Genomic DNA, 27,445 nt, shown 5'->3' with positions numbered 1-27,445 from the left:
GAATATATTAAGAATTGGAGACCTCGCTACTTCCTGCTAAAAACCGATGGGTCCTTTATTGGATACAAGGAGAAGCCACAGGATGCAGATCTTCCCTACCCTCTCAATAACTTCTCTGTTGCAAGTAAGTGATGCCTTCAAAGCAAAACGAGTACGATTTTGTTAATTCTTTATCTTTTGTGAGGCAACAGAGAGGTAAATCTCCATGAAATCTGTATTGCATTTAAAATGAAATCCATATACTAATGTGACAGTCTAAAAATTCAGATTCACACAATGTGTCTTTGAATGGTCAATGGTTGGGGTAATTTCTCTCTTTATTTGTCATGAAGTCAAATTATAGTTAGTCCTAATTTTGAATTCTCTCTCAAAATTAGAATAAAACAGGCTGTTTTTTTGCAATGACCTTTGTTATGAGGCAAAGCCTGTTGTACATTTGAGAAGGCTCACAAAACAAGTGCAGAAACAACTCAAACTGTTAAGGCAGGTCTAGAATGATCAGGGACTCTAGTGAAAATAAACTTCAGCTTGTTTCTAATGTTGGATCCTTGAGGATGTGCAAAGAATGTGTTTAATATGAGACATAATGCTTTGCAGTCATTCACAGTTCCGTTTCACCTCATTCTTCTTAAGTTTGAGTTTTTAAAATAATTTTTCAGGGCACTGGAGTAAAAGCATCAAATGCAGTGACTTATTTCCTCTGAAACGCAACTCGAACTCAAGCGCGCTACGTTGTGGATTTCCAGCTTTCAGCGCTGGTTTCTGGACACGTGCTACGAGCGGCTCCCAAACCCTTCATCCGTCAAAAGGCCCAGCCAGATTTTAATCTAAAGGCTGGAGGAGCGAGAGGTGGCCATACATCCGGCCTGGGCCTGTTGGCAGTGGGAGAGGATTGCCACATCTGTTGCAGAAAGCTGGGAGGCCAGGTGGTGCTGGGAGGCTGATAGCCTAATGCTCTCTCTGAAATGGCATCGCTCTCACCCCCTGTGCAATGAGCTGCCACCAGAATGCCTTCCTCCGTCCCGCTCTCACCGAGTCCTGTACACAGCCTGACCAGCCCTGCATCTGCTGCCTAGTACGCCACACTCCATATTGACCAATTTGTCTTTTTTAACAATGATTGCAGCACATGACAAATTGCTTTGCACAGTGAAATCCACCAATTTGGAAACACGACGCTATGAGTACAGGTGGATTTTTTGAAGGAAGAACAGGACATTTTTACTTCTACATAAACATTAAAAGATTAATGACATGACATTTTTTGTTACTTTCTGTTACAAAAAAACCCCCAGTAATATTGTTAAATATTATTACAATTTAAAATAACTGTTTTCTACTTGAAGGTAATTTATTCCTGTGTTTTTAAGCATCATTACTCCAGTCTTCAGTGTCACATGAGCCTTCTGTAATCATTCTAATATGCTAATTTGATGCTCAAAAACATTCATTTTTATCAAAACAATTTTTTTTCAGGATTCTTTGATGAATAGAAAGTTCTATTTTAATGCATCCTTACTGAATACAAGTATTGATTTCTTTAATCTAAAGTATCCCCCCCCCCCCCTCCCAAAAAGAAAAATTCTTACTGACCCCAAACTTTTGATAAATTACATTTTAAAATATATATATAAAAAAACAGTTATTTAAATTGTAATAGTTTTTCACAGTATTACTGGTTTTACTGTATTTTTGATCAAATAAATGCAGCCTTGGTGAGCATAAAGGTTTTCTTTCAAAAACTTTTAAAAACCTTTTAGACCCCAAACTTTTGAACAGTAGTGTACAATATCTATATTCAAGTGTAAAGAAAATATAAAACTTTTGTTAAAAATGGTATTAAAGTTTTTGAGTACATTTCTAAGAACTTGACACACGTTTAAACTAGATTTTTTGGAAACTTTCAATTGTTCTTAACCCTGAATTCACTTCAAGAACTTCAAGCCAGTTCTCGCTCACAGGTCACAGAAATAGGGCTGACTGCTATATTTTGTCTCCTGATGTTTTTGTGCGTTGGCACCCTCTCAACCTTATTTTGGACTTGAGAAAACCTTTAAGAGATGTTGCATGGTGGGAGCAGCAGAAATTGTAGATTCTGGGCTTTTTAATTGGCATGCTAGCTTTCCTTAGCGACTCTTACTTGAAGCAGTATTCGTCATCTGTGATCTAATGTGGCAAAGCAAACAATACTGTCAGATCTGCCTCCTCTCCTCCTGAGGTGTCACATTCTGGCTGCCGTGACCTTGTTTTTATGCACTCAGCGTGGGACTCAATTTTCCCTCTACTGCCCAGGTAGACGTTCTGTACAGAGCATGGCTTCGTGACCTTAGCGATGTCGTCATTAACCTTTCAGTCTAAATTTAGGCCCTGATGTCATTCAGAGGTGGCTGAAATTGGCCAGCTGAGGGCCCTCATTATGGGACTGGCAGCCCAGGCCGCTGTTGCGTTTCACCTGTCGTCTGGGCATTGCCCCCAAATTCTGCAGCGGTGATGAGCCCAGTCAGGACGTCACATCTATTCCCTGCTACTTTCATAAAGTATCCGAGAAGTGCATTATTTCCCTCTGACTGAGCAGTGGCTGATGTGGCAGAGCTAAGCGTTGTATATCAAATGGTGCGCGGCATTCCAGAAAATGTACCTCTTACTCATTCATCTCACCGTTGCACTCTCCCACCCGCTGCCTCCTCTCTGCTAATGGCCATTTGTTTTACATTGGACTCGCTGCTTCCCCTCTGTTTATCAAATAAAACACTGACAATGGCTAACAGTGTTAGGAAATGGGCTGAGCTTAGAATTCAGGTCAGCTTTCTCCCTGCCTGTGATTTAAGTCTATATTTATTTAGTGCGTAATACTGCGTATGTTTAGATTTTTTGTATTGTATACATGAAATATAAAGTGGCTACAGTTTTTTTTTTTTTTTTTTTTTGTCTGTCATTCCAGAATGCCAGCTGATGAAAACTGAACGACCAAAGCCGAACACTTTTATTATTAGATGTCTACAATGGACTACAGTCATAGAGAGGACCTTCCATGTGGACACGCCAGAAGAGAGGTGAGAACGCTCTCTAATGTACTGTAGAAAACACAACTATTAACAGCTTCATTTTAGAGGTTATGACTGTGTTCAAATACATTCATTTAGTTTATTTATAATGTAGTGTATTTATAATGTGTATTAATTTTCACTAATTAATCATTCAGTAATCCTTAAATCAGTGGTTTTCATCTGATTTTGCCATGGGAACCACATTTTTCGTTGGTCATTGAGCCACAACCCACTTTTTTTAGAAATTTGAACAAAGCTAATTCATTTCTCAAAAAAGGTTAACAGTCCCACTTAACATACACATAAATTGTGTATATATATTGTGAATTTCACTAACGCTGATGAATAAACGGTAATTAAATAGCAGTCCTAAACTAGTTAGTAAGTTGAGCCACCACAGTCATCAAAAATATAGAATTGGTGGTATATTGGGTTACATAAACTACAGTTACCATGGTAAATGCACATGAACTGTTAAAAACATATGGACACTGGTCCTGATGAATAAAATGAAAATCATACCTGCATGCAAATGCTTCCCGGCTAACACAAGATATAGCCCTTATGTGATCTACTGGTACTTTTTGGAATTTTGGAAATTGACACCGTAACTACTGTTGGATGTTGGATGCTCTTAATTTTGACAAAAAACCCCCCCAAAAAAACACATTCTCTGTGAACCAGCCCTTACAAGTTACAAAAATAACGTTAGAATAATGACTCTGACATATAGCCTGACATCATCTCATCTGACAGTAGATCCTGAATCAGGTCAATGCGAGATGCAGGTCAGTGGAGCGGAACACCACAATGTTTTGCGATGTTGATTAGTGACTTTACGCTGACAGTCGAGTCCTCTTTTAGTTTCTTTTATTCAGGTGGCTGACTAATATGCTTTTTTTTTCATTTGAAGTGCAAAAAAACTACACAACCTTTAGGAGGGTTTACGCAGAAGATATGACCAGACACTGAGCAATTTATTCTTGCACTCCTAACTTGTCTATCTATCACAGGGCATTGCAGTCCACTGCACACTTTGTTTACCCCACACACACACACAGCTCTGAACAGGAGTGGGACACGGCGTACTGGCAGAGGCCCAGAAACTGCAGGCCTACATGCGAGGAGGAGAGATATGGCGGCAGCTGGCATAACGCCAGACTGTATTCAAAGCCTTTATCTCTCATTAGCAAAAACCGCTCATTATACACCAAACCACTCCACACCCATTTATCCACACGACCTTGAAAGGATGCACGGGGCCCTTCGTATATGCTACTGTGTTAACCCAAAGGATCTTGAATTTACCTTGGGCTTTCAAATGCACCACGACTGGTATGTAATATTCAACTTCCACTGAAAAAAAAGTGCCCGAATATGAGTGGAAATCCATACATTATGTTGATAATGAATATTTCAATCACTTATTCATCATTTTGAGGGTTTCCCACTAACCAATGGGAATGCACAAGAGCGGAAGTTTTCAGACTCTGCCCAGTAGGATTAGATCCAATACCAATATTTTTGCTTTGGTACAATACCAGCCACTGATGCCGCTGTATTCAATTCAATTCACATTTATTTGTATAGCGCTTTTCACAATACATATTGTTTCAAAGCAGCTTTACAGAAAATGCATGTACAATTTAGAGTGATCTGTTATCAAGTTATGTATTTCAGAAATATACATATACAAATCACACAGTTAGCTTATTAGCTATACAGTTAGCTATACAGTTAGCTTAAGGTATTCCCCCTTCCATGTGAAGCGCTTTGAGTGCCTAGAAAAGCGCTATATAAATGTAATGAATTATTAATTATTATTATTATAATTATAATGTATTCATTTAAAGAATGTATTACTTTAAGGCAGAGACAATGAGTTCATTGAATTAATGAATACATGTTTGTTAACAAATTAAATGATTAGGATATATAGAAATAAAAATCTAGCATTGGTGCATGTTGATTTAGAGCTTGCTGTACAATATTAAATCATTACCTTATGCAACAAATGAAAAAAAAACCTTGGCCTACTGATTAAATGAAACTGTTGCTGTCAATAGATTAAATAAAACATAAATATACTATATATGCATATTATATATTATTTATGTAATAATACCTGTATATAAGTATCATAATTAAATTTTTTGTTAAAACAATATAATGTTCATCAGTTCACTTTGGATGACACTACTATTCAAAAGTGTAGGGTTGGTAAGATTCTATTATTCATTCTATTATGCTGATTTGGTGCTCAAGAACATTTCTTATTATTATTATTATTAACGTTGAAAACAGTCACACTTTTTTCCCAGAATTCAATAGGTTTATAAGAACTTTATATACCGGTAAATGTTTTGTAACAAGTCTTTACTGTCACTTTTGATGCACAATTTAATGCATTCTTGCCGCATAAAAAGTATTAATATTTCTTTCTTTTTTTATCATAACTTTTAAACAGTAGTGTATGTGCATATGTATCTACATATCAGTGTTTCCTACAAAAGGCAATTCTTGTAACTGAGGAGTTCCTCTAAACTCCTCCAAATAGACCAGCATAACTAGACTGGGCAGGGTGGAAAACCAGATAACTAACTTAAACTGGGTTAAGCTGTTTTTCCAGCTCGGCGGACTGCCAAAATGTGCTGAATAGTGGCACGTTGTTGTTCAAACCAAGCACCAAAATGTGCTAAATTACAATATTATTATATACCACTGTAAATTTGTAGTACTGCGGTACAGAGTATACCAGTAGACCACGCATCCGTACTCTCTGGTTCAGTCCAGTGCTGTGAAACAGTGAGAAACCGCTAGTTTCGCTCAAATGAATCCATCATTATTAAACTAACACATGCTCAAAAACATGAATGCACCACTGATTCTTCACAACAGATGTTGTGCTGCACGACAAATGAAAACTCAATGGAGGGAGACACTCGTTCGCAGAAAGGGGTGGCTTCCCCACTCAAATTAGATTATACTGTCAGCCAGTGAGAACGGCCTTGTGATTTACTCAGATGATCTGGCCTAATGTCTTCAACAAAGTGAAAAAGTCAAGTTTATGTTTCAGTTTACATTTATAACTGAACCACTTGTTTGTTTAGTGTGTCTCAAGAGTATTCTTGAAGTATGAAGCAGTGTTTTTTAAACATGCGCTTTGTGTGTGCTTCCAAAGGGATGAGTGGGCAGAGGCGATCCAGATGGTGGCAGATAAACTCCAAAGACAGGAAGAGGAACGTATCCAGTGTAGTCCCACCTCACAGATAGACAACTTGGGAGAGGAGGAGATGGACACGTCTATCAGCCACCATAAACGCAAGGTACAGATTCAAATACAGATTTTGATGTTTTCTGGGACATCATTAACCTGAGACATTGAGAAGCTGAAAGGCAGAAACCGGCAAAAAGTTAAATTACGGCTTGTTTCTGTTTGAATGTAGAGTTTGTGTGCTGAGCCTTTTATGTCACATATCACACAATGAACTAAGCAGCAAATGTTGAAAATGCATTTCAAACTTATTTTTCAACATGATCTGTATAAAAGCAACATAAAAGGAAATGAAACCGAGCAGATTCAGGATACACTGTATGAAACGGACTTTACGACTCGGTTGCACAAAATTATGTAACTCTCTCTCTCTCTCTCTCTCTCTCTCTCTCTCTCTCTCTCTCAATAATGTGTTTTAAGGCAGTGTATTTCTGTGAGTTTCATCATTTTTAAACAACAAACTAATGTACAAACATGTCAGTGTGTTGGTGGCAGTGGAGTCTCTGAGCAGCAGGATTACATCCCCACAGCAGAGATGTGGACGTATTCTCATTGAGTTACATTAGCAAAATAGAAATGTAGACCCTAATTACTTGTATTGGGTTTCAGTATGCCTGACAATTTATTGCTTTTTCTTTTTTTGCAGACAATGAATGACTTTGACTACTTAAAACTATTGGGAAAAGGCACTTTTGGAAAAGTCATTCTCGTAAGGGAGAAGGCCAGCGGGAAATATTATGCAATGAAAATTTTAAAGAAAGAGGTTATTATAGCAAAGGTAAGATTCATCATGGATATTTTGTGAATGAATTTCATTTGAAAATGTTTCATGTTTTTTCATTCAGGCATTTTGTGTTGAGTGAGTTAGGTTAATGCCATTTTTAACAGTTATAAAAGTGTACTTTCAATCCCATGATTTGTAATACAATCTCATTATATCCAGGACTCAAAATAATGTGTTCACTGTGAACATCACATACTGTAAGCAAACACAGTTTATTTTACAAACACCTTCTTTCTCTTCCGTAGGACGAAGTGGCCCACACGCTCACAGAAAGCAGAGTACTAAAAAACACGAGACATCCTTTTTTAACCGTGAGTGCACATTTTGTAATGAACTATCATTCAGAGTGGATTTACAGAGACCTTAAAGCTTCACAATGCTTTTGTATATATGATTGCCTTTTCCCTAGAGCCTCATTATAATGTAGAGAATAAACTGTAATAAATTAACGGCCTAAATGTAGCTGTGCATCTGTTGAGAAGTCGCCAGTGAGAGGTAATTTTCTGACACTCCAGATGCTGTTGTATGCCACGCAACATACACAGCAGGTTTAGCAAAAACAATTTACTACTGTCACTCAAGCTGGTGTTCCCTCGTAAACTTCACCTTCCCTCAAAGTTAGCATCAAGGCCTACGAGAAAGAGCAAAGCTTTTCAAAACGCTCCTTTCATTTTCTCTCGAGACAAACACTTCTCTCACTGCATACATTTTGATGAGCATCTCTCACGTTGCGTATGTTTTAGTTTTGTGAGATTTTTGCCTTTTGTTTTTCTTCTAATGGTGTATCCACCTGCTGTTTCAGTCTTTGAAGTACTCGTTCCAAACAAAAGACCGCCTATGCTTCGTGATGGAGTATGTCAATGGAGGAGAGGTACGTGTGTGTCTGCATTTGTTTTTTTTTTGTATGTCTGTCTTATCGTCTGTGTTGGCACTTGGCAGACGATCTATTTCTGTAGTAATGCTGTCACTAATATCTGCTTTCTGTGCGACTGTGGTGAGCTAAAAATGTTAATCTGTTATCAGAGAAAAGTTAAGTGCACGAGAGAAGTGCATGATCATATCTTGTAATACATCCACAGTTTGAAGAGACTTACTCTCATCCTTTGGGAAAATTTGAACTAATATCAAATTATCAGCTAATATTATTAACAACCGATAACAATTATAGTTTAGTAGTAATAGTAATATTTTTTACACAATATTGTTGTTATTATTATTGTTATTAATGTTGTATTTATGCACATTTGGTTTGAAATCTAAATGGTTTAAACATAAATTAAATATTAAATAATATCAACAAATTATTATTATTTATTCCATTATTTTTTGCAACGTTGTTTTGCAATCTAAATGGTTAGAAATGTATTATTATTATTATTGTTTTATGCACATTTGCTTTTCAACTTTAATGGATAAAAACAAAATTAATAAGCAACAATATTATTAGTTGAAATGTATTATTTCTTCCATTATTTTATATTTAAAAACATTTAATTTTTTTTACGTATTTATTTATTTATTTAAATGGTTAGAATGTATTATTATTGTTATTGTTATTATTATTATTATTATTAGTAGTAGTAGTAGTTGTAGTATTCCCTTTTATTCCTTATCATTTTGCTATTTAAGTTTCCATCCTTGTTTTGCACTAGGTGTAAAATTCTTCAGGTTTCTTATTTGTGAATGAATTGCTGTTAGGCCTACATAAAAAGTTTAGTAATTATGCGAACAAAGGACAAAGTGGTTGGACCCGTGAACACAGTTGTTTGCTGTTGATCATAGTGGTGTAATGCTGTTGTTGGGTTCTTTTCTTTAGAGACTTACCAAATGGTACTATTTATCAGTAGACCTGATTACAATTACATGTATAAAAGTGTGAATATCAAAAAAAAATAAAAAAAATATTGGTCTACCTCTAATAACTATTTCAGACTCAAAATGATTGTGATTTTATTGTTGTACGTTTTGGTAAAAGCTTGTAGTTGCTCAGGATGTACTTGGTAGAAGTTTGACAGTGTCGCTCTGTTGATATGGCAGAGCGCAAGATTCCATCTAGAGGGACTCGAGTTTTGATAAATGAAATTCCACCACCAAAGGTGCTGTTTAATCAGAAAAGCAGCAATCTCGCTCTCATTCCCTCAGTCTGCAATGTCACCTGCTCCCCCTGCCTGGTCCAGCCAGAGCCCCTAACCTCCACATGCTGTCTCTCCCCTTTCAGCCTCGCCACATTCACAGCTGCCAGTGCTCTGATGAAGGCACACCTGTCCTCGGCCACCCCGGTCCCCTGCACAACACCCGCTTACCCCCTCCTTCAGCTGATCAGCGGAGCCGTTAGCTCTCCCCGGACAGCCATATTCAAACATCCCACAGCAATTAATAGACAGACTCTCCTCATTGGGCTTCTGGGTAATTTCTATAAGCCAGGTTCAAGTGGTGCTGAGGGCCAGATAGTTGACAGGAACCCTTGACATTGACTCTGGGGGGGCAGAGGGAAGACACTCCATAAAAGCTACGGTAGAGATGATTGCAGGGGACGGGGTGCTCCTGCCACTTTAATGGAGCGTTAGCCCATGAGTACACAGCGCTGCCTTTAACAAGATTGGTGTATTGATTAAAATGCTGATTTAACAGGCCGCGCCGGCCTGTCTCTGGAAAGCCGGGGATGATGTGCCAGCTGCTGTCTGGGTTCGCTGGGCATCCTCTGAGGGCCTCGCCATCTATCATCTCAATATGGCGATGTGAGGCAGTTTGTGTTGTGTTAATTTCCTCCAATAAATCAGTAATTATTGCAATCCTGTCCCTGCTGTTTACCCTGCAGCTGTTTTTCCATTTGTCGAGAGAACGGGTGTTCTCCGAGGACCGCACGCGCTTCTACGGCGCCGAGATCGTTTCCGCCCTCGACTACCTGCACTCTGCCAAGATAGTGTACCGGGATCTCAAGGTAAACAGAAAAAGGGGAAAGAATTCATATATTTAGAGAGAAGGTTTTGTTCAGTCGTGATGCCTTTATCCGAATGGATGTCATGGGACGTGGAAAATGTAATTAAAAGCTCTTGAGTTTGGGGCTTTTTTTCTTTGGTTTTTGGAAACATCAAACTCTGGCGGCTGTGGATGATGACACAGTGTTTTGCTCGCAGCCTTGGACCAAGCCAGTTGTGAAAGTGCCAAGAAACTTGGACAAACAGCTTAGCCATTAAAATTGAAAGGTTAAATTAATGTGGCTTGAAGTTTCTTTCCACTTTCTGGGAATAAATCATTTTTGGTAGTTGTCAACTTTTTTTCCCATCATTACCAACATGAATTAAGAAACTAATAGACTTTAAAAACTTTTCTCGTATTTTTATGTTATTTCACCCATGAGTTCAATACATGGATAAGCCATACGAGTTCATTGTATTATGAAGATGTTTTAATGAAACATGAAATACAGTTAATGACCTTTGCATATTAATACAGGCAGTCTATAAATGAAATGAATTCAATAAATTCAAAGTCAGATTTGAAAAGAACTTGAAGAAGTTTTGTGTTGACTATGGTGTTTCAAAAAAGTCGACAAATTCACACTCTCTTCTTTTTGCCCAGCTGGAGAACTTAATGCTTGATAAAGATGGTCACATCAAAATTACAGACTTTGGCCTCTGCAAGGAAGGAATCACTGATGCTGCTACCATGAAGACCTTCTGTGGGACGCCAGAGTATCTGGCACCAGAGGTAAAGAAACCCCTGATGATTTACAAAACCTGCAACTAGCCCTACAACTGTCAGTATTAATCAGTGGAGCATATGCAGTAGACCATGAACATGCTCAACAATTTTTAAATTACAAATTTATGATTTCAGATAATATCACGAGAGTCAAGTATGGCTAGAATGATTGATTGGTCCTATTTAAAGATTAGCTTTAGATGTCATGACATGGAGTGCCTTGTTGAAGAAAATAATACTTAAAACTTGCAAGTTTAACCATTTGCTTTCTATATAATATTTAGAGCAAAATGAAGAAAAAACACTGAGCATCAATAAAAATCAAGCATCTTAACTACTGTATATAATATAATATCATGGAGTCTATTACTGGAGCCTCTTCAATAGAGAATGCGCATGCGCTCAATACCTCTGAAGTAAACTAACCCTGGAACAAGCTCCGGAGCAAGTTGCTATTGCTACTTGCATAGCCTCAAAGTTACCTCAGGTTTTGGAACCGAAAGTTGAGGTTATTCGCTCACTTTGGGTAAACTTACCAAAGTCGCTTAACCTGCTTTCTGGAATACCCTAAATGGAGAGAGGGATAGCTGCAGGTCGGAGAAATGGGCATGCCGAAAGGTTTCCTATTGGTGAAAGGAGCTTCTTGTGGACAACTGCGTTAGCCAATCAGCATTAACCATACATATTCCTTTAGACTGGAAGAAGATGGCAGTAAGACGCGCTGTGATGCTGTATATATCATAGATATGTATATTAGTTAGGGCTGTCAAATGTTAAATTGGTGCGATTAATTGTTGAAAATATAATTTGTTAAAATGATTAACACATTTAATGCACCCTGACCTGTCTGTTATCTTACATTGCATGCAGTTGCTTAGTGACGAACATCAACATCAGGGCAACGACTGATTCGTGATGAAGCCTATTAGAACGCAGTTATATGCCCCTAAAATTTAAGATATTAAAGCTAAAAAGGCCCCTGTATGGGTTTTTGTCTTATCATATACATCTACAGTATATCTATATCATATGATATAGTTTAGCAATATCACACGAGCAAGAGTGCTGTTTTTTCCCGAATATCTGCACGCTTGCCAATTTAATATTGATTTTAAACATACACAAGAAGTTAATATTGTTACATTTTAGACACAATATTGTCTGTTTTCTCTCCATTTCTCCAATGAAAATGGTTCCAACTAAGCCACAGAGTTGTTGTGCGTCTCCGAGCAACACATCAGTGTTTCATTACTGAATGAATCTGTTTTTTAATGAATCCAGTGAGCCAATGATTCAGTGAACCCATTCATAAAGACAGTCTCACTCACTTCATTCCTGAATTAATCAGCCGTTTAAATGAATTGGTTGCATGAATGACTGAATGACTCATTCATTAAGACAGTGACTTGTATGGAGCTTGAAATGTGTCTTTATTACATGCGAGAAAATAAATGATCTGAGAGAAGAGAGAAAAAGTTATCACACTGATAGCAAAAAAGCATTTCATGAGAGATAAAAGAATATTTGAGAGAAAAAGTTTTCATATAAATAGCAAAAAATAATATTTGAGACTAAAAGTTTTGAGAAAGTATTTTCTCATTGAACATAAAATTTTTTTTTTTTTTTTTTTTTTTCTGAGAAAAAAAATCTCTCTCAAAATACTTAGATTTTTTTTTTTTTGCTATCAGTGTGAAAACATTTTCTCTCTAAAAAAAAGTGTTTCTCTCAAACCGCTTTTCTTTGCTCTCAATGCAATTTTTTGCTCTCGTGTCAGGATTTTGCTTTCACTGTGAAAATTGTGCCATGGGCGGGGCCACGTTCTTTTTTTCCTATTGGAACGTTCCTATTGGCCAGTCGGGTGAGCATCGTCTTGTCTTGGGAGTCGAACTGAATCATTACACCATTGTTCGGTTCACCGTCCTAGATAGATGCCTCCTCTGCCTTAGTTGAGCACGGACACTCCAATGTTTGGGTAAGCTGAAGATGATGACACACACAAGTTCAAGTTCATTTTATTTATATAGCACATTTTATAACAGCCACTGTGACTGACCAAAGTGCTTCACAGAACTACAAAATTAAAAAGACACCAACACCATGCGTAGTAGCACATCATAGAACAGTACAACAGGTTAAGAACAGCTTAAAATGGGAGACATCCAAGAAGTCTCAGAGACTATCAGTAGTAGAAAATAAAACAGAGAAGACAGTAACAGGTTTAATACTAGTATCATACTCTAAGGAGAGAAATATAGAATAGACAAAAAAAAAATAAAAAAAAAAAAAATATATATATATATATATATATATATACACTCACCGGCCACTTTATTAGGTACCCCATGCTAGTAACGGGTTGGACCCCCTTTTGCCTTCAGAACTGCCTCAATTCTTCGTGGCATAGATTCAACAAGGTGCTGGAAGCATTCCTCAGGGAGTTTGGTCCATATTGACATGATGGCATCACACAGTTGCCGCAGATTTGTCGGCTGCACATCCATGATGCGAATCTCCCGTTCCACCACATCCCAAAGATGCTCTATTGGGTTGAGATCTGGTGACTGTGGAGGCCATTTTAGTACAGTGAACTCATTGTCATGTTCAAGAAACCAATTTGAAATGATTAGAGCTTTGTGACATGGTGGAAGTAGCCACCAGAGGATGGGTACATGGTGGCCATAAAGGGATGGACATGGTCAGAAACAATGCTCAGGTAGGCCGTGGCATTTAAACGATGCCCAATTGGCACTAAGGGGCCTAAAGTGTGCCAGGAAAACATCCCCCACACCATTACACCACCACCACCAGCCTGCACAGTGGTAACAAGGCATGATGGTTCCATGTTCTCATTCTGTTTACGCCAAATTCTGACTCTAACATCTGAATGTCTCAACAGAAATCGAGACTCATCAGACCAGGCAACATTTTTCCAGTCTTCAACTGTTCAATTTTGGTGAGCTCTTGCAAATTGTAGCCTCTTTTTCCTATTTGTAGTGGAGATGAGTGGTACCCGGTGGAGTCTTCTGCTGTTGTAGCCCATCCGCCTCAAGGTTGTGCGTGTTGTGGCTTCACAAATGCTTTGCTGCATACCTCCGTTGTAACGAGTGGTTATTTCAGTCACTGTTGCCCTTCTATCAGCTCGAACCAGTCTGGCCATTCTCCTCTGACCTCTGGCATCAACAAGGCATTTCCGCCCACAGAACTGCCGCTCACTGGATGTTTTTTCTTTTTCGGACCATTCTCTGTAAACCCTAGAGATGGTTGTGCGTGAAAATCCCAGTAGATTAGCAGTTTCTGAAATACTCAGACCAGCCCTTCTGGCACCAACAATCATGCCACGTTCAAAGTCACTCAAATCACCTTTCTTCCCCATACTGATGCTCGGTTTGAACTGCAGGAGATTGTCTTGACCATGTCTACATGCCTAAATGCACGTAGTTGCCGCCATGTGATTGGCTGCTTAGAAATTAAGTGTTAACGAGCAGTTGGACAGGTGTACCTAATAAAGTGGCCGGTGAGTGTATATCCACATATACACCCATATATATAGATACATACACACACATATAAGTACACATATACACACATATATACATGTACATGCACCTTATTTGTAGGCCAAAGCGAACAAGTGCGTTTTTAAAAGTGACTTAAAAGAAATCACAGAAGGGGCTATCCGAACGTCCAAGGGCAAATTGTTCCACAGCCGAGGCCCAACCACAGAAAAGGCTCGATCCCCTCTACGTTTAAGTCTGCATTGAGGGACTTGTAACAGATTTTTTTCACCTGATCTCAGACTTCTTGACGGCGTGTAAGGTTGAAGCAGTTCAGTTAGGTGGGTAGCAACTCGATGGGTAGCTGGCTGAGCAAGTTCAGCATCACTGAAGATTAAACATTAAAAAATAGCACTCATGCAAGTTTACCTAGCACGATGGCTAATTAATAATAATTAGCTTTACTAGCGATTAGCAAGCTAATCATATAATACACATTCATTCATGAATATGAGTGCTATTTTTAATGTTTAATCTTCAGTGATGCTGAACTTGCTCAGCCAGCTAACATCCAGTTGTGTGTGTCATCATCTTACCCAAACATTGGAGTGTCCGTGCTCAACTTAAAGCTTAGATCGGGCCCAAAAAATCAAGCCCGACCCTACCCGAGCCCGTGCACGTTGTGTCCGAGCCCGGCCCGACACATTTATTATAAATTATAATTATGAGCCTGAGCCCGATTTAAACCCGACCATTTTAATACATGGGTCGTTATAACTGACGTTCTCAACTTTCCATGTTACTTTCTCCTCTTCCTCCTCTGTTCTGGACCTCCAAATACTTTCAAGTTAGCCTACGTGTCGCCATCATACACATCAGCATAAATGCTCCTGATAAATTATTTGTTATTAAAGCATTAACACACAAACCACTTTTATAACATAAAATCAAGCAGGCTACTGCTTGCATTGTTTGGCATGACTGAATGCTCGCAAAGTGCGCTTAAAAATTCCTAAAGCTGACATCAGTTCATCGCGATCTCACACATCTCTGTTATTATCAATGAAGCTGATTGCACAATGATTCTTTCATACACTTTGTTTGTTATAATTCGAGGATTTGCCAGCATACAGAATTCAGCTCTGAACAAAAAGTCCGTTTTGAGTTTTGAGTGGTGAGGGGAGTCTATCTTGAATGCTTCTGATTGGCCATTGCGTTCAAGAAATCAACACATATGTCTGTGATTGGCTACATCGCTCAACGCTGCAAACATGTTATAAAAGGAAAAACTGGCCTGTAAATCATTTGTATTTTGTTGTAGTGGTTCTTGTTGCTTTTCTGCAACGGACAGATGAACAAAAATGTATTCGTTTTTGTATGTTTTATTCATAGATATTTCTAGTTTGCTGGAGTCCCACGAATCGTTTTATTCTCCCTGAACCCTCACACACAGAATGAGTGCATTACAGCCCGCGCTCGCACTCGGCCATCAAATCTAGTCCCACGCCGCACTCTTTTGAGTTGGGAGTGCACGTCTCTAGATCAAAGGCCCGGCCCGAGGATAGTGACGGGAAATATCGGCCCGACCTCGGGCTCGGGCAGAGAATCTAAAGGCAGAGGAGGCATCTCTAGGTGAACCGAACAATGGTGTAATGATTCAGTTCGACTCCCAAGACAAGACGATGCTCACCCGACTGGCCAATAGGAACGTTCCAATAGGAAAAAAAGAACGTGGCCCCGCCCATGGCAAAATTTTCACAGTGAAAGCAAAATCCTGACACGAGAGCAAAAAATTGCATTGAGAGCAAAGAAAAGCGCTTTGAGAGAAAAAAATTTCACACTGATAGTAAAAATATATATATTTAAGTATTTTGAGAGAGATTTTTTTTCTCAGAAATAATTTTTTAAATTTCAAATTTATATTTTCTTATGTTCTATGAGAAAATACTTTCTCTCAAAACTTTTTTTTCTCTCAAATATTATTTTTTCTCTCATGAAATGCTTTTTTGCTATCAGTGTGATAACTTTTTCTCTCAAACTTTTTTTCTTCTCTCAGATCATTTATTTTCTCGCATATAATAAAGACACATTTCTAGCTCCATAGACTTGCCGCAACCTACTGGCGGTTTTAGTTTCATATTTATTTCATTTTTTTAATCATTTCATATTTCAATATAATTTTTTTATAAAAACTATTAATACCCATTTAAAACTCATGAATCTCAAAGCATTATTTATGCAATATTAACTGCATTCATTCCACTTCTCTGAGCTAAACAGTCTGTGTAAATATACATATATTTACACAGTTACACAAAATGGTGCACAAAATATACATATATTTACACAGCAAATATACATATATTTACACAGAATTTTTTTTCGAAAATGCATCTAAAGTGGCATTTACGATATAGTGGCATTTACGATCCCAAAGCGGGCCCATTGCTAAGTTATCATCATTTTACTCTGTAACCACTTGCTTTTTTTAACCAACACAAAATAGGTGTCATTTAAAAAAATTTAGGAGTTTGGTACTACAGTGACTATAAGGAACTCTTAAGAGGGTTTTTTTAATTTGCTAAAATATTAGAGGCGCACCATTTTCATAGCATGAAAAAATTTCTGCTTTACTTGAAATACATATACATTTATATTAATACATAACTGATCAGTCTTTTGTCATATATCATTAAAAATGACTTAACTAGCAGAATACAAAAAGCATATACAGTATATATCAGTTTGTGACCAAACTATATCAGGTACTTGTATGAAAAGTCGCTGACAACACATATGTAAACAGTATACAGATGAGGCTTTTGCGCCACGTTCTGTATACTGTTTACTTTTAGGAATACTACTTCTTCATGAAATCATTGAAAATAAATACCTTCAGGTTGTAAGGGGTTAAAGTACAGTGAAATTGAATTAAATTGCAAAGCTTGTTCAGTTGAACCATACAGTAATGATCAGGAGCAGCCCACAGTACACCGAACTGAAAATGAATGAACTGTTTAGGCTCTAGAAGCTTCTGAGATGCCTCTATAAGAGACATTATTAGGATGCTCCTAATGTATTCATAATGGCTCAGTTGCAATAAAATCAGTTGCATGTTCTTAAAAATAATTGTAACCACTGTATTCTACATTGCAATATTTATCTTTTTATAATTGCTGCTTTAAACAATACAATAGTTTAAAACATCTGGCAAACAAATTGACGTTATGTCATTTGTTCTGAATTTTAGCTTTTAAATGTGCAAGGAGCAAAGTATTGTAATGTAATGTATTATAACTAAAGTTACTATTATTTTTTTAAAGATCGACCTGGTAAAAAAGTGTATTACAAATATATATATAAATTTGTAATGCACTTTTTACAAGTTCGATCTTTAAAAAAATAATAGTATAAAAAAAATATATATATATATATATATATATATATATATATATATATATATATATATATATATATATATATATATATATATTAATAATAGGCCTACATATAAATACACTTTGTCTTCTGCTCACCAAGGCTGCATTTATTTGATCAGAATACAATAAATTATCTTTGATGAATAGAAAGTTCAAACATGTTTATTCGATAAAGTAATCTTTTGTAACATTATAAATGTCTTTCAATCAATTTAATGCATCCATGTTGAATAAAAGTATTTTTTTCTTACAAAAACATATTTGAAAGGTAGTGTAAATAAATACTATATTAATATATGAATACAATTCCACTCCATTATATGTATATAGGCCTCATAGAAAGTGTTATAAGTGTTAGATATTTGTATTAGTAATATAATGCCCACCCTGTTAAAAATAAATAAATAGCAAAAATAAGTATCACTTTAATTTCCTTTGAACAGTAGTTAGCTGTTCAACCTTCTGTCCAACCAGAGGTGTTCACGGTGCCCAGATTGCTGTGGCTAAATCCATATTTATAGACAGGAGGGGGGAGCGGGCAGGGGGCGGCAGCGGGAGTGAAGGGGGATATAGATTCCACTCGAAAAAGTACGGAAGACAATTTGGCGCAACATTTTGTTTTGCTCAGCCTGGCCGCTGTGCCAGGAGATGATTTGAGTGTTGGTTATTTTTCACAAGAGTATGTGATTGCACAAAAAAGTACATGCTAAACAGAGGCAGATGGTGGCAGATGGGGAAGGTTGGAAGAAGGTGGCTGGGAAACCTGGAAATCTATACTGCCGTACTGGTGTAAAAATAACAGAGCACAGCCTGAGCCAAGTTCTGGAGATGCAAAGTAGAGGGGGATTAAAGAGAGAGAGAGAGAGAGAGAGAGAGAGAAAGAAGAAAGAGAGAGAGAGAGTGTGAAAGATATTTTGAGGAAAAAAAATATTTTCTTTTAGGGTTACAGAAGTGAAATTGGAATAGTTTCGCTTAAATTTGGCCCTCACCAAATGTTTTAAGTGTTAATGAGAATGAATGAAGATACATTTACAGAAATACTTCTCTAATAGCGGTTGTTTTTCACAAGCTCCATGTCATCTGTCATCGAGTTCTCATCTGTCACATCTTCAGCATTTAGTAATTACAGCGCTTCTGCAGCATGTTTGCAACCAATAAAACATATCGCTGGTTTCCAGGTGTGATTCAGAGCACATTAGTTTTATCTAAATGAGCCTGCAGGACGTGCGTTTGTCAGCATGCAGGTGTGGCTAGCGTTCGTCGTCTTGTGGGATGCGTACAGGTGCGTAGCAGCAGGTAAGCGTGGATACCGTGATCTGTGTGTGTTTACAGTATGTGTGCATACATTTGTATGCACTTTGCACACCCATCTCTGTGCATATGCGCAAGCGTCTTCGTATAGCCCGGCCAAAGTGGGATAAGCTCATGGAGGCTGTCTGTTCCACTGCCCTGCTGGGGAACTGGGCTGGTGGAGCCACAGGCTCTCTGTCCCATCCCTCCCCGTCCAGTCTTGCCAAGGGCCCAGTCCTGGGAGCAGCAGCCCTGCCACATGGCTGTCCGAGCAGGGGCCTGTTCCTCCCCTGCGGCCGCTCCTCCTCGCCTGTGGCTCTGGAACAGGGAGACCCCAACTGGCTCTGTGTGCATTAATCGCATCCCCGCCTGCAGCCGAGCTGCTCACGTACACTCCCAGGACAAACAGCACAATCCGGCCATACGTGCAGCACACACACATGAACGGTGCTTGCGCTCCTGTTTGCTTCCAGAACACACAGTCCTGTCCTGTCTTCGCATAGACGTGCACAAACACACCCATTCTGTCTGTGTAATTCGAACACACTTTAACTCACTCTCACAATTAAAGCAATAACTTTTTAGGAAAAGCCTTCTTAAATGGGAAAAAAAATCAATGTAATGCACTTGAACTGTATTGTACGAAGCAGCTGCAACAGAAATATGATGAAAGATGCCCATGTTCAGTAAATAGTTCAATTAATTATGAATAATAATCACAATAAATAATTATTCCACCATGTAATATAGTTGAAATCAAACATTGCTCAATGTACTTTTTTAGCACGTTTGATGACATTTATTTACATGTATTCCACTAAGTAACATACACTACTTTTTTTATGCTCACCAAGACTGCATTTATTTGATTAAACAACTGTAAAAGCAGTAATATTGTGAAATATTGTCACAATTTAAAATAACTATTCTATTTGAAAATATATATTTAAAGTGTAATTAATTCCAGTAATGGCAAAGCTGAATTGTCAGCATCATTACTCCAGTCTTCAGTGTCACATGATCCTTCAGAAATCATTATCATATGCTGATTTGCTGTATAAGAAACATTTCTTATTATTATTAATGTTGAAAGCAAGTTGTGCTATTTTTTTTATTTGATGAATAGAAATTTCAAAAGAACAGCATTTATAACAGCGTTCATCACATTTGTTCTGACATTAATATGTGGCGTAGTCATATACACGCACCGCACTGTATGGAGGTTGTTAGCGTTGCTTCCACACATGGACGTTCATATTGTGCTCCCTAATCAGACGGAGTAATGAAAGCTGCTGTTGACTCATGCAGGTCTGCCTGTTTTTAAAGATCAGAAAGGAGACATCATTATAACACCACTTTGAGCATATGGTTAACTGGCTTAGTGCCAGCCGGCCTTGTCATTAGTCAGACGTATTAATCACGACTCTCTGCTCTGAAGAGCTCTTCTCCATCGCACACTAACTCCAGCCCCCTTGTTTCTGCCACCTAGACTTTAAGAGCTACCGGTAAAGGTGTGTATGAGCATCCTCGGTAATTGGGGCCCGGGATGCTTGCCCAAAAGCACAGCTTTGATCCAAAGATATCAGGCTTTTAGGACTGTGCTTCCAGGTTCCAACTGTATCCTGTGCTGGACGTTTGACCCGATACACTGGTGCAGAATGAACGTTCAGTCGCTTTTATCAGTCTAGAGCTGATGGGCTAGAGAGACAGAGCTGGCTTGCGCTGATATGATTTTGGTGATGAGAAGCACTACAATGAGAGTGTGTGAAGTGCTGCCATTATCAGCTACTCATATTCATATATTAGCAGTTGTTCATAACTGCCATTCATTTTGAAACTCTCAGTTGTAATGACTGTTATGGACATGAAATTGATTCAGTGTTATGTTACATGGACGGACGGATGGATGGTCTGACGAATTGATAGATATATAGAATGATTGACTGATGGATGGGCAGATAGATAGATAGATAGATAGATAGATAGATAGATAGATAGATAGATAGATAGATAGATAGATAGATAGATAGATAGATAGATAGATAGATAGATAGATAGATAGATAGATAGATAGATAGAGATAGATGGATGGATGGATGGATGGATGGATGGATGGATGGGCAGGCAGATAGATAGTAGGGGTGTGCAAAGTAGCCGGTATTTGTATCTGTATTTGTATTTGTTGAGGAGGGAAAAGTATTTGTATTTGTATTCGTATTCGAGTAAAATTCAAAATAGGCCTAAAAATCTAGTTTGGAGTTGACTGGATTGGTGACGGGGGGTGACTAGTTTTCAAAACGCACACAAGCAAGGTCTCTTGCTCTGCAGCTCTCTTCCGTGCGCGCGCTAACACAGTTTGGAGCTCAGTATGTTCTGTCTCGCATGCGCGTTAGATTCCGGGAGATTTGAACTAATTTCAGGGAGCCGCTATCAATAGAGACTTGGGATGTCTGCGTACCATATAACTCCCACAAGTGCATACAATTCGACACAACTACACAAGCATTTTTTAACCGAACGTACGTAAACAGAGCGAACATGAGAGCACCCGACTGCAGACGTCAATAATGCAGCGTAATGGAATAATCTCCCGATCAAACTCCGCTTCCCGAAAGTTATAAACTGCCTCCGGAACCCAGTTAAGGTACAAAAATCTATTCAACAAAAATAGTGATGCAGTTAAGTGTTTTTTCGCTCAGCCGAGCCCTCTCTGTTGCTGTGTTGAGAAGCCTGTGTCAGTCACCTCTTCCTGAACGTCACTCACTTACTCACTCTAACTCACTCATCCGTGCATGCACTGCGGTCTCGTGAGGAAACGCAGCTTTTTGATATAAAGTTTTTCTTGTTCCCGAATACAAATATTTTTTTAAGTATTTGTTCGAAATAACTATTCGTAAAAAACACGTTATTTGTACCTTTCCGAATACCGTATTCGGGTTCGGCTCCACCCCTAATAGATAGATAGATAGATGGATGGACGGATATACAGGTGGGTGGATGATAGATAGATAGATAGATAGATAGATAGATAGATAGATAGATAGATAGATAGATAGATAGATAGATAGATAGATAGATAGATAGATAGATAGATAGATAGACAGACAGACAGACAGACAGACAGACTGATTGATTGATTGATTGATTGATTGATTGATTGATTGATTGATTGATTGATTGATTGATTGATTGATTGATTCAATTTCACACTCAAGAGTTAAAAAGGAGACAGTTCTTAAGATTCTTAAGATCTTAAGCTTTTTGAGTTTTTATCCATGATTAAATTTTAAACAGGTGAACCCTTTAACGCATTCAACATTCAATAATGAGATTTACTTTCTGTACAGAGTCCTGATACATTTTGGGGTACACCTTTGATATTTTGAGGGTCAATCATGAATGCTTTCATGCAGGAATGTTTGTGTATGTGTGTGTTTGTCTTCAGGTTCTGGAGGACAATGATTACGGCCGTGCGGTGGACTGGTGGGGTCTTGGTGTGGTCATGTATGAGATGATGTGTGGCCGACTGCCTTTCTACAATCAGGACCATGAGAAGCTCTTCGAGCTCATTCTAATGGAGGACATCAAGTTCCCCAGGACGCTTTCAGCTGATGCCAAGTCCCTGCTGTCAGGTCTGCTCATCAAAGATCCCAATAAGAGGTACAAACCGCACACCTGGTCTAACCCAGAAACCCAGATTCATCACAATGATTTCTTTATACATTTCAACTGGTTTTTCTACAGTATATTTCACTTATTTAGACAGGAACTGGTGTAAAATCATCAGTTGTCTTCTGGCTAAATACATATCCTTTCCTTTATTTTTCCTGTCAGACTTGGTGGAGGTCCGGACGATGCTAAGGAAATTATGCGACATAGTTTCTTTACTGGAATTGACTGGCAGGATGTCTATGACAAAAAGGTAACTTAGAATTTAATTTATGCTGTCCTGAATTCTCTACTACACATAAAGATGCACTCAGTGTTTTTACGTTGTGCTGGATATTGAAGTCCACCTCTGCATTACAAACTTTTTTTGTTGTTGTAATTGTGACTTTATGGGCCCTATCATACACCCGGTGCAATGCAGCATCAGGTGCATTAGCAAGTGTTTTTTGCTAGTTTCAGCCCGACGAAGTTATCATTTTCACGTCCTGGTCTGAAAACGAGTTGTGTTCAGGCGCATTGCAACCAACTTAAACCTGGTCTAAAATCAATGGCGCAATATTTTTTTTGTTATTTAAAGAGTGCGTTAGTAATAGGTGGTAATAATCCGCCTATAGGTGGATGCACAACGCGCGTACACTTTGTCCCGTAGATGGTCTGCTTGCGTGCTTTAACCTCACGCACAAGCAGATCTGTTTCCTCGCTAGAGAAGCATTCAGTTTTTCCGCTTGCAAATTCCGCCATGTAAATAGCGAATCTGCCATGGCGTAAGCGCAACTGGCTTTTAAAGGGAATGGGAGATGAGACTCTGATTGTTTTATTGCACGTTACACCCAAAACACACCCATTACTCGTTAAGAGAATAGGGACAACCCTTTTAGACCATGTGCCGGGCACGCCAACCATTTTCCCCGTCGTTAAACTAGCAAAAGTGGATTCAGACACGAGCTAAGTGCACTTGCGCCGTACACTTTAGACCATGCGCTTAGATAAAATGGGGCCCTATATCTCAGAATTGGGTTTTATATCTCATAATTTGTTTTTCTTTCTTATTTCATGCTTTGTTTTTAAAAACTTTTTCTTTTTTTTTAAATGTGCTATTCATTTCTTTGTGTAAAACTTTTTAATGGAGAAACAGTAAACATGAAATTAAATAGTTCATTGTGGAAACACAACAAAATACTTTTAATGATACATGTTAAAACAGAGGTTATGTGTGACTCAATGTTATAAAAGGTCACTGTGTTATTTGAGAAGGCAGTTTAAGTGACAATGGCTGGCAGAGGAGGTGCGGTTCAGAGGCGTTAGATTGAGCCCTCCAGCTCGCCACACTCTATGCAGTGTCAGATCTGCACAAACAGGTGCTTCATCCCCCTCTCTTCCTTCCTCAGCTGATACCTCCCTTCAAGCCTCAGGTGTCGTCAGAGACAGATACCAGATATTTCGATGAAGAGTTCACAGCTCAGACGATTACAATAACCCCACCTGAAAAATGTGAGTTTGTCTCTGCATACATTGGCAATTCTGTAATGATATAAAAGTGTATTCAGAAAACATACTGGCATCATGTTGTACTGTGCTGAATTAATTATCTTCTCAGTGGTGAGAGGTATGCTGTGTACTGGAAAATAGTTTTTTTTGGCACAAATCGAGATCGCCTGAAAACTGCGGGTGTTACTTTTTGTTCGCACATAATATTGTTTCAGGTTTGTGAAGAAGTTATCTGGTTATATATTCATGAGTTGTTCAATACATTTCATCTGATCTTCATCTCACATACACAGACCCAGACAGAATCTGGAGAATAATAGATGTAAAGATGTTACCTGAGCTTGAAAAGCATTTTTAAATTTGCCACGATATTCTTTAGATTTATAGAATTTTAGATTTATAGCTGTTCTTTTGAACTTTTTATTTATCAAATAATCCTGAATAAAATGTATCAGTTTCCGCAAACATATTAAGCAGCACAACTGCTTTCAATATCAATAATAAGAAGAAGAAATGTTTCTTGAGGAGCATATGTCAGCTAGCATATGAAAAATATTTCTGAAGGATCATGTGACACTGAAAACTGGATTAATGATGCTGAAAATTCAGCTTTTCCATCAAGGAATATATTACATTTTATAATATATTGAAATAGAAAACTGCTATTTCACAATATTACTGTTTTTGACTGTATTGTTTGTTTATTAAAAAAATACCGCATTGGTGAGCAGAGGAGATAAACATTAAAAACATCTTTCTGACCGCAAACTTATACACTTATAGTGTATACTTGACCTTTTGTCAGTTAATACGTAAACTTGTTGAAAATGTTTTTTCAAAAAGTTTTGTAAACCAACACAAATGCTAAGCACTCATTACATGTGTTTTAAACTTGACCCCCCCTTTGAATTTCCCTAATTTTTTCATCATCGACCTTGACTGTATAAACATTTATTAAATGAAATACTAATCAAAAACGTTTTGAGACGTTTTTGTGCTTCAGCTGCAAATAATGGTTACTCTACTTCCAATCAACTCTTCTGAATGCTAAATTAAATAGGTTTAGAGAGTGTGAGGTGAAACTAAAGGCCTGTACACACCGGGACGAATATCGGCTCGCGTTATTCGTCAGCGTTTTTCAACGCGTTTTTTGTGTTCACACCCAAGCGATTTTCGCTGACGATGAGCCGAGTGAACACGCAAATTCATTCCCTGACGTTAGATGGCGCTTAATGTAAAACAGAAATACCCCGGTCCACAAAGTGGCGCTGCGCAACTACGCTTCTGACACTCGCTTGTCACTCAGAAGAAGAGAGCAAGTTTGTCGCGTTTGTCATATAGTTCTTTATTGTCGAGACCAGCAGCTCTACATTCATCTAGCCTTGCATCTTCCTCGTCTTATTTCTTCCCGGCAGAGTGTAGACGCTGTATATCTTCTTCGCCGTTACGTATGTGTGCTCGGCAAGACCGTTTTGTGTTTGAGCGCCCCCAAGTTGTGTTTTACTGTAACTTCAGAAGCTCCAGACACGTGAGCAAAAGCGCCAATCTCATTGGTCGGATAGTTTTTGACGCGGCGCGTCAAACCAAAAAAACGAACCCGAGGCGTTTTTAAAAAAATGACGCTTTTACGCGTGGCGTTTTACGCGTCGGTGTGCACACTCGCATAGGCGCCCTTTGTTTAGTCACGAGGCGTTAAACGTCGGCGAATAACGCGTGCGAAATTCGTCCCGGTGTGAACAGGCCTTAAGGCAGTCATATTTTCAATATCAAAGCCAAAACTCATAGAAGGTCTAGTAGATATTTAGGATGTGTGGGATGAATTACATTTTGTCCTCATAACCCTTTTAATAAAAGTAACAACCTTGTTTTCGCCTGCAAACTTCCACTGACTCCATATTCAACAGCTTGTTTCCTGTAAGTGTGTGGGTGCGTTTTTTTGGCATATTGCAGGCTTTTTTGTGACCCGACGGAAAGTGTAAAAGTGGCTCCGATAAAGTTTTCTTCTCAGCTAACTGCATCAAATATTTGATTTGCATAAGCTTGGCTGAAAATGACCGGTGACATCAGCCTAGCCCCCTCCTGACCGATTGTCCCTGTGCCCTTCTCCTCAGTCGATGAAGATGGGATGGATTGCATGGACAACGAGCGACGGCCACACTTCCCCCAGTTCTCCTACTCCGCCAGCGGGAGAGAGTGAGCGCCACGCTGCCGAAACTGCCTCATCCTCCTCATCAAGGTCACCACTGGAACAAATTAGGTCTTCAGCTTCTAACAGCCCCGGCCCTGTTGACCCTCCATCGTCCATCTTGGTTCTTTCATTTGTTTAGCTAGACCAATGGAAACTCCTGATTTAGGGTGATGGGAATTTGCACGTGGGGTCGGACCGAGGTCCAGCCCGCTCAAACGTCCTCACAGCTCCAGCCCAAAGGTTGGGTCGAGATGGGAGAACTTTAGCTGTTTGTTAGGAGTTTTGTATTTATTGGGTTTCTCTCTTTTGGTTTGAGATGTTGCTCCACATTCCTTTTTCAATAGGAACTGGTATCAAGTTGTTTGACGCATCCGTTCAGTTCAGATGAAAACATAAAACTGCATGGCTAGAGATTCACATGGGTTTTACGATTCCAATCTCTCGGGTGCATGTAGTAGAACTACACACAATCGCTTTTGTTTGTTACTGTTTTTAAGGCTCACCTTCTGTTATATAAAGTTAAAACTGCCATAAACGGTTTACTCAGGCTTCACAGAGGATATCTGTGTTCAACTCAGTCACCAGGACTAGCTTTACCCCTCATCTTTCCACAACACAGTATTCCTTCAGATAAAGCCCTGTGAACCTGAGCTATGCAGTCACTAAAACTACCCGTTACAAATGGTTCCTCAGATTATTTCCACCATAAATGTATTTACGGAAGGCTTTATTTCTTGCATATCGCGCCCTAAGAAGAAGCGTCTCAGTGTTTTATGGAAAAGATGGCATGTTTGACTGATGTGGAATGTTTTATGCAGTGATGATCAGAATGAATTCCCCAAAAGCCCAAACTTTTTTGTAAGAAACCCTTTCCACTCAACGCATTATAACATAAAAAAACAGCATTAATGGAAAGAATGGCAGGAAGCACTGTTTTATGTTTTATGAGAAAAATATATATATATTTAAGCAAATTTAACTTATTCTTTTCTTTTTGTTTGTTTGTCCTCTCGTTTATTAAGAGTGCTTCTTAAGTCTCCTTTTTTGAATGAAACACATGCACCTA

General features: G+C 38.5%; 1 protein-coding gene across 1 annotated transcript; it reads left to right on the top strand.

The window, feature by feature from the left end:
- On the top strand, window positions 1–26,805 carry akt3a (v-akt murine thymoma viral oncogene homolog 3a). Its single transcript, XM_056238404.1, has 12 exons — window positions 1–124; window positions 2,942–3,053; window positions 6,229–6,373; window positions 6,968–7,099; window positions 7,351–7,416; window positions 7,908–7,976; window positions 9,924–10,046; window positions 10,688–10,816; window positions 22,480–22,694; window positions 22,869–22,956; window positions 24,092–24,194; window positions 26,303–26,805. The coding sequence occupies exons 2-12, from the start codon at window positions 2,953–2,955 to the stop codon at window positions 26,386–26,388; spliced, it is 1,257 nt and encodes a 418-aa protein (XP_056094379.1). The 5' UTR covers window positions 1–124; window positions 2,942–2,952; the 3' UTR covers window positions 26,389–26,805.
- The last annotated feature ends 640 nt before the right edge of the window (window positions 26,806–27,445 follow it).

The sequence above is a fragment of the Rhinichthys klamathensis genome, unplaced genomic scaffold (assembly GCF_029890125.1).
Source record: "Rhinichthys klamathensis goyatoka isolate OS25496 unplaced genomic scaffold, OSU_Roscu_1.1 h1tg000522l_1, whole genome shotgun sequence".
NCBI classification, from domain to species: domain Eukaryota; kingdom Metazoa; phylum Chordata; class Actinopteri; order Cypriniformes; family Leuciscidae; genus Rhinichthys; species Rhinichthys klamathensis.
Note: the sequence above shows the minus strand (reverse complement) of the source record. Positions and strands in the feature narration are given on the sequence as shown.